The sequence below is a fragment of the Pistacia vera genome, unplaced genomic scaffold, assembly GCF_008641045.1.
Source record: "Pistacia vera cultivar Batoury unplaced genomic scaffold, PisVer_v2 Contig1468, whole genome shotgun sequence".
Classification (NCBI taxonomy): Eukaryota; Viridiplantae; Streptophyta; class Magnoliopsida; order Sapindales; family Anacardiaceae; genus Pistacia; species Pistacia vera.
This window is the reverse complement of record NW_022195541.1, coordinates 49,194-57,774: the sequence shown is the minus strand read 5'-3', so window position 1 is coordinate 57,774 and position 8,581 is coordinate 49,194. Positions and strand designations below refer to the sequence as shown.

The 8,581-nt window shown below is 34.3% G+C and overlaps 1 protein-coding gene across 3 annotated transcripts; it reads left to right on the top strand.

Annotated features, from left to right (window-relative positions):
* Window positions 1-4,116: 4,116 nt before the first annotated feature.
* Window positions 4,117-7,898, top strand: LOC116123981 (heavy metal-associated isoprenylated plant protein 3-like). Of its 3 annotated transcripts, none has more exons than XM_031409698.1 (6): window positions 4,117-4,164; window positions 4,249-4,377; window positions 5,165-5,297; window positions 5,790-6,025; window positions 6,503-6,578; window positions 6,753-7,898. In XM_031409698.1, the coding sequence occupies exons 2-6, from the start codon at window positions 4,261-4,263 to the stop codon at window positions 7,448-7,450; spliced, it is 1,260 nt and encodes a 419-aa protein (XP_031265558.1). In that variant the 5' UTR covers window positions 4,117-4,164; window positions 4,249-4,260; the 3' UTR covers window positions 7,451-7,898. The 3 variants fall into 3 exon arrangements, with proteins under 3 accessions (XP_031265558.1, XP_031265560.1, XP_031265557.1); XM_031409700.1 differs by lacking the exon at window positions 4,117-4,164 and having other exon boundaries at window positions 4,179-4,377; window positions 6,753-7,357; window positions 7,400-7,898; XM_031409697.1 differs by lacking the exon at window positions 4,117-4,164 and having other exon boundaries at window positions 4,179-4,377.
* The last annotated feature ends 683 nt before the right edge of the window (window positions 7,899-8,581 follow it).

Genomic DNA, 8,581 nt, shown 5'->3' with positions numbered 1-8,581 from the left:
CATAGATGTTTCACATAATTCATGGATCAAAGCATAGTAAAGTCAATCAAGCATGTACAAGTCCTTAAACCCATAACAAGCAATTGTATATGAAAGAAATCAAACCCTAAACAACATAAACATCACAATTTAATAATCTTACCACCAAACAAAATTCTCCTCAAACACTCATACAATTCTCAACATCCCACACATAAAAAATTTTCATCCATCACACAAACTAACATAAACATCACAAAAATTTCACATCAATCCCTCAAAACTGTCTTCTTTAGCAATTCAATTGGTGTTATATTATTGTGCTTTCTTAAGGTTATTGTACTACAAGTTTCGTTTTAGGACTAAATTTATTGATTATTGTTAATTTTTGTGTTGTGGACAATAAATATTTCAATCTGATTTGCATGCTCAATAGTATGTACATTTCAACCTGATACTCTTTCATTTGTTTCACAAAGGTTGATGGGAAGTTGGAAGAGGTTGGAAGGTCCATTTTATTTATGCCATTATCTATTAGATAGTTTGTTTACTTATTGCTGATAGTTTTTATTGTGAATTGAGTTTTAATTTTATTTTTGTGTAAATGGTGTTGTAGTATTGTGTCATTGTGTGGCGTTAGATGTTGAAGGGCATTGCTACACGTGGGAATGAAACGAGGCACGGCATTATTAAACTCACCTTTGTATTGTTTTCTTATGTATATGTTTCAATACTTAGTGTTGTTCATATCTATTGATGAAACTTAGCTTTATCTATACAGAAGGGTCAATCGGGTCATGGGGATAAAATTCAGCGTGATAGGCCTACTATTGTTTCTGAGCTTTCAAAGTAAGTTGCTGCTTTCTTAACTTAGTCAGTTTTGTTTGTATAGCTTTAATCTAGTAAAGTTGAGAAACCTCCTTAATTATACGCCTTTGTTAAGCATGGGCTAGGTTGTTCCTATCTTTAAGTCAACTTTTTGGTTAATGATTACAATTTGTGTCCCCACTGATCATAGAATGAAGAAATAATTGACATCTTTCTTGCATGGGAGTGTAACATCTGAGCTAGTAGCTTCCTCTTAGCTTTATGGTTTCGGGAAAGACAACTTTGATTTATTCAAGATACAGTCAACAATAATGATTTTTCTGTTTTTATCTTGTTGTATCGCAAAATTGGCAATTTTCTATTAATTGTTAATCAATAAAATTTTTAAGTCAGCGAATGTTTGAATATTCTAGGGCTAACATCTGATCCTTATTATTGTTTGTACTGAAGGTACACAATCACAAAGGCTGGAGCAGGGAGGAGCCATACTATGGTGGTTACTGAAGATGGTCATTCCTTAGCCTTTGGTTGGAATAAACATGGGCAATTGGGTTCAGGTTCAGCAAGAAATGATGAGTTCAGTTTTGTGAAGTTTGTTGTGTACAATGTTTCATCACAAACATATTTTTAACTAAGGAGTGCATTACCTTTTGTTATCACATCATTGGGTTGCACTTCAAAGGAGAATGTGAATGGATTTATAATCTTTATACTGATTTATTTGTTTGTAGAAATTGAGGCATCTCCTATTCATTGTCTTGTGTCTGAAGTGAAAAGTACTGCATGTGGGGCCGACTTTACTATATGGTTATCATCAGTTGAAGGAGCATTTATACTGTATGGTTGTATATTTGTTTTCATTGAGTTTCTTAATTTGTTAGCTGATAATATTCAAGATTTTTGGCTTTCAATATTCAGCTTAGTTACTTTATGGGAAGTCGGAAGAGGTTGGAAGATATCTTTCTAGTTTCACAAAGGTTGATGACACCAAAATCTATTTTCAGATTACGACGTTAACATCAAAAACCCTAAGCTTAACCAATAAGAATAATAAGTTATTCAAAATTTAAAACATAGCCACGAGCACATGCCAAATACCCATAAATTTATGTCGACTAAAAACATCATTTCTAATAATAACAATAATAACTTATTCCAGTTTGGAAACATGGCCACACTCACATGCCGAATGCCCATAAATTTATACCAACTAACACCATCATCTCACCATACTAAACCCACCCCAACCGTGCAACCAAAAATCTATGTAGATGTCTCCTAAAACAATCCAAAGAAAGGCACTATCACCCAAAGCACAAGTAACCTAGACTTGCCAAAGCTCCAACCACAATGTTATTCAAATACTTACCGAATGCACACAGAATTCCAACAATAAATCAATTTCAGCATTTCAATTACCTTGCCAAGTCAATTGACCATATATACATAGTATTTTAACCGCCATTACATGCACAGATCAACAAAAAATGCAACCATAAACACATGAAATTCCAGCCACCATTGCAACCATAACAGTAACCCAAAATGCAGTCCATACACACAATTTTAGCCTTAACACACATAAAACAGAACACACCCAGCCAAACATAAAATACAAAAACAAAGCAACCCTAAATGCAACGCAACAAAGCACGACATTAAACCACGAACCTATTGCCATTTCGAATTATTTTCATGTCATTTCAACATCAAATTGGTTATTCCACGATAATATTACCCTCTGTAAAGTGACACAGACCAACCTTCTCAATTTAATAATCTTTTTACAGCATAAAGAGGCGAGGAACTAACCAAAAACCGCAATTGGAATGCTGTTGTGAGCAAACAAATGGCTATGAAGTGCAGAGGTTGCTGCGGCATAGATGTTGGACCAACGACAGAGGCAAAATAGAGAAGTTAGGGTTTGAAATTGCAATCCAAACAAATCACGTTGCAACCATAACAGTAACCAAAAATGTAGTTCATAAACACGATTTCAGCCCTAACACACATAAAAAAGAACACACACAACCAAACCTTAAATAGAAAAAACAAAGGAACCCTAACTCAAACGCAACAAATCACGACATTAAACCCTAAACCCTACTGCCATTTCAAACTATTTTCATGTAATTTTAGCATCAAATCGGTTATTCCATGACAATATTACCCCTTTTAAAGTGAAACAAACCAACCCTCTCAATTTAATAATCTTCCTACACCATAAGGAGGTGACGAACTTACCGATAACTGTGATTGGAATGTTGTCGGGAGCAAATAGAGGGCGACGAAGACTCGACGTTGCTGCGGCGGAGATGGTGGACCAACGATAGAGGGAAAATGGACAAGTTAGGGTTTAGGGTTGCAATCCAAACAAATCACGCAACATACAAAGGAAAGAGGGCAAAGGACTTACCGGAAATAGCGATCAGACTGACGAACTGGCGAACGGGATCGACAAGAAGAAGACTCCAACGGTGGTGAACGAGTTTTAGCGCAGAGAAGGAAATCGTGCCTGTTTGTGCGATTTTGAAATATTTTTTCTTTTATACTGTAGTTTTAATGAAGTTCAAGGGCATATTGGTCACAATATGCAAATATCTGAGGATAATATGGATACACCAATCTTCGTGGCATTTCTTAAAAAAATGATAAAAAGCAGGGTAATTTCATCCGAAAAATAAAAAAACTAAGGACAAATACGTCTATTTGTGCAAATTAGCTATTTTGTAATTATTAATAATCCAAAGGATATTTTCGTTCACATAATCCACTATTTAGGGGCAAGATTGGACATAAATTATGATTACCGGAGTAATGTTTTAATAACAGCCCCTCCTCAGGAAATATTATTCCCAACAATTTATCCCCTTTTTGACACTGTTTATCATCTTATTTTTCCATAATGTTTTTGTACAAAAATGTCAAACACGGTTATCTGTTCAATTAAACAAATATTATCCACATTAAAAAATTTCAATCCGATCCAAACAGGTCCTAATAATAATAACTATTGATAATACAAAATTATCAAAATTTTATATTACTTGACAACCAAATGATAACCAAATAATATAAAATGATATTTCCATTACCTCGTACCAAAAGTCCCAGAAATTAATATTTGATATTATTTTTTAAAATGTTATTACTTGCATTGCAAGATTGCTTGGACGGTGTAGGCTTGTAGCCGCTGCGTTGGAATTTCATTTAATTTACGCGGAGTAGCTCTCTATACATCTTTCTCAGAAATTTCTGACTCTCACCAGTCACTACTCTCTTTGTTTAAAAGTCGTCTCTGTTTAAAGTCTACTCTGTTTCAAGCACCACCAACATTTGCTAATAAAAGAACTTGCCTTTTTCAGGTTTTAACACTAAAATTCACAGCTTCTTTTAAAACCTCATGAGGAATTACAATTGATTTATGTTTTCTCAATTTTTTTTTCAGTAATCATGGTGTTACGTTGCAAAGGATTCTCTCAAGAACAGCAAGAGCCGGCCCTGAACGGACTCACCCAAGAGGTGGCTGACTTGCCGTTGAACTCAGTCAATAACCAAACCCCATCTCAGGTAACCATCATTTATTGCCCTTTCTTCTTTATTTTTTTATCTGCTACTACATGGTTGTTTTTTCATCATCCAAACAACGCGCACCCAGATAAAAAAACCACAGGTTTTCAGGTATTATAGGTCTTTATTTTAATTCCTGAAACTGATTAACGTCAACTGTGGGTTTTGTAAATAAACTCCGGTAAGTGAATCATATTTCTTTTTCAAATATAAGTTTAGGAAAAATAGTTTTTCATAACAGAAAGCATGCTTATTTTTGAATTCTCAGTTATGATTGCTTGTTTTTAGTAGCACTTACTGGACACTTCAGCTAGTCTTTTTTTGTGTTTATTGTTTGTTTGAATCACATCTGATTTCCACTTTTAGAAATTTCTAGTTTTGTTGGAATTCCTATTTCTGTTAGCCAATGAAGATAAAAGTATTCAAATATTATCATTTTAAAGAATATGGATGATGGGGTCAGCATATGCAAATCCACTTAAAGGTGTATTGAGGCCACTACAGAAATTATCAATCTACTTATAATTTGCCTCTTGCTTGCCAATACATTACCCATTTGGGTTGCCTTTGTCTACTTTCATTATATTGTATCTGGATTGTTGTTTCACTTTGCAACTACAAGTGAATAGATTTGAGTTAATAATAGAGAAAACAAAGTATCAGTTTTTCTTGCTGGCAAGTTGACGTCTGAATTTTTTGTAGAATTCTTGGAGTAATCAGTGTTATCTCCTTTTATAGTTACTTTATGAAAAAGGAGAAATAATTTATGTTTCTTTTATTTTTGCAGAACGATGCCCAAAAAAGTAAAGGCCAGAAGGCGAATGGCAACAAGAGAGCCAACCAAATAATCAATTTCATATTGATTGTTAATAGCTATAGCTATGTCAATGAACTGGAGCATTTTGTTAAACAAATTAATGGTAAGCGGCACTTACCTAAAGGGATTCGACTTTTTGAATAAAAATGATCTGCTATCTAAAACTGCTCTATTTCTTAAAGTTCCAGAGCAGTAATGAACACACATTCTCTGTGTTTCCTTGAGTCTAAACTTCTTTTTTCATTGAGCCTAAGTCTTACCCCAGCTGATCTAGACTTATGGCATTAGTCTACCAATATTTACTATGTTGAGATTTGCAACGACCATACTATATATTGATGAAATTTAATAGTTCTTCCACAGGGTGTGTTGTTTATAACAGTTGAGGATGATATTCCCATGTATGAATGCTACATGAGTTGTGGATTTAATAGTATATGGATGTAAAATAAGCTCTTGGATATCTCTTTTCTTTTTGAATTCTGTGTTTGATTATCTTTGTCCTGTTTTATGCCTACCCTTGACTAGCTGAATGTGCACATTAAGATACTTTTAGAAGTCCTATAGTAATTTAGAAATGGTGTGACTGGTGCAGGAGTTAAAAGCGTAAAGGGTGATCGTAACTCTGTCAGACTAGAGGTGATGGGAAACGTAGATCCCTTAAAAGTTAAAGAGATGGTTGAGCGTGAAACGAAGAAGAAAGTAGAACTTGAATTCCCTTCAGCTGAGATGGAAGGTGATAGTTATGAGAATAAGGGTACTGAAGCTAAATTGAAGAAGCGAATAAAGACAGTACATAAGAATGATATAGCCAACAACAAAACTGAAGAGGTAACAAAACTTACGTCCTGCTAAACTTATGTGTAAAGTTAGCCATTATCTGGTATTCCCTGTTCTTGATTACTTTTATCGGTTATTCTTCCATATTAATTTGAGTTCGCTTAATTGTCTTATTTACTTTTCTGGAAAGTGTAGAGTATATTGTAGCTCTTATGCTAAGCAGAAAAAAGACTATACCTTTGCCGATGCAGCAAAATGTATAATTTTATCATTGCTGCCTCTGCTAGCAGAGTAACTCACGTAGCACCTATTTGTTTACTTTTCTTGGGGAATTTTTGCTTCTTATGAGTACCATAGATATGAAGGCCAAATTCGACTGGACTAGTAATGTGAGGTATTTGGACAATTGCACCTAATGATCATGGTGTGTCACAGTAACAAGGCTAGGTTAAGTTTGCTAACTTCAAGACCTTGTTCAATTAGATAGGATTTCGAGACTAATTATATTTTTTTTTATTTGTGGTTCAGAGGTTATTTGTTTTGAAGATCAAACTGTGCTGCAATTCTTGCAATCAGAAACTTCGCAAGAACTTGAAGATCAAGGGTGAGATATGAAACTACAAGAAACTTTATTACTTATTCTATATGAATTTTAAATTGCAGACGAGATACACCAAAGACGACCTTATTCTAATGTTGCAAAAGATTGTTTAAATAAATTATTGTATCAAGTGGGATATTAGTTGCAAGATTAGTTAAGAATAATTTTGATGTACAGGATTAGACATTGTGGCTATGGATGTAGTCAAGGATCTAGTGAAAGTAAAGGGCATGGCGGACTTGACAGAACTCAGATCTTACATCAAAACTGAGCTCAAGAAGGACGTTGAGATAGTGATTCCTACCGAGGTCATGGTTCCTGTCAAGAAAGGCAATGGCACCACCAAAAAGAAAGAGAAGTTTGCCAGCAACATTGACAAGAATGACAAAGATGCTGGTGTCACCAACAAGAAAGACAAAGGCACTGCTGTCAGTGAGAAATACCAAGATACTGGCACAGTCAATGAGAAAATCAATGGCATTGCTGGTGTTGATGAGAAACACAAAGGCAGTGCTACTATCAATGAGCCAGACAAGGATAAAAATGGTGGCATCAAAAATAGGGAAGACGTGGACAATGACAGAGAGATGAAATCCAAAACATTTAAAGCTATTGGTGGTGAAAGAAATGGAGGTGAAGGTGGCAAAAAAGAGGAGGCTGAACTTAAAAACAAAGCATCTGATAGTGCTGGTGGTGGCAACAGAGAAGAGTATGGTAGTTCAAAAATCAAGTTAAATACAGAAATGTACTATACACAGTATGATAATGCCTATGGTTATTGGCGCGAGGACCCCCCTTGCCACCCTGTGAAATACTCAAATGATCCTCTTCAAATTTTTAGTGATGAGAATCCTCATTCATGTTCTATCATGTGAATGAGGGAAGAAGCAAATAGAGAATAGGAATGATTTTAGAAATTTCTTTTGAGTGATAGTGACTAGGTCACTCTAAAATGTGTTAAAGGAGGATATGTTGAGATACAACATTAGGTTGATAAGGGTTTGTTCTGCAATACAGGAAGGTTTCAGTACCTAGACCATTAAATGAGGATTATCTTATCTTCATCCAAAAGTTCTTGTCAAAATTCAGTATCGGAACTTCTATTTGGTAAGTTTCTACCATAATTAGAGGTTTTGATACTGGTTCTGGGATGAGGGATTTTGGATACTGATGAAGTTATCCCACATTCAGCTGTCCACATGATTTTGCATCATACTCTTTTTAGATTTAGAAAATCTTTTATTTTGATTTTTACATGTATGATAGACACAGTAACATTTGATTATTTTCATAATATATGACTTGATTTGTAATTTTTTTTCATTAATGGTTATAAAAAAATAAATTCATTAACTTATGTTCTTTATCATTACAACTCTGACTAGATTGTCAAGGCAATCAAGGATTATTATTATTTTTTTTTTAGAGATTTATTTACATTAATATTGAAATGTTAACTTGAAATATTGTATAAGTTTAAAGCTTTATGTCATAAGCCAAATTATTACGAGTTTATTGATTAATGTTATAAGTCTTGTATTAAATTATAGACATTTACCTTTCAATATTACTAATGTTGATGAGAAGAGCACATATTATTATCCCAAGTCGGGTGATTTAATCAAACCCTAGGTGGATGAGTAGTTCAATAGGGACTCAGTTCGATAAAGACTCTTGGGTGTATTACTCAAGAGAGTCTGAGTTCAAATCTCCCTTCGGGTGCTAATAAGGGTGGTTATTAGAACTTTTATCCGATCAATAGTTTTAGGGTTTTGGAAGATCAGTTGAGGTATGCGTAAACTGATTCGAACATCCCTAATCATTATTAAAAAAAAAAAAAAAAATGGTCAGGCGATTTAGCCAGAAGGAAAAGCAAATAAAGAAATCTTAAATTCCACTTTCAGGTAAAGTGAAGAAATTAAGTGGAAAATCCGAAGGCGCAAAATGCAAAATTGACTTCACCAGTACTGTCTGCCTACCTTAAGGAGGATTAAACCAATTATTCT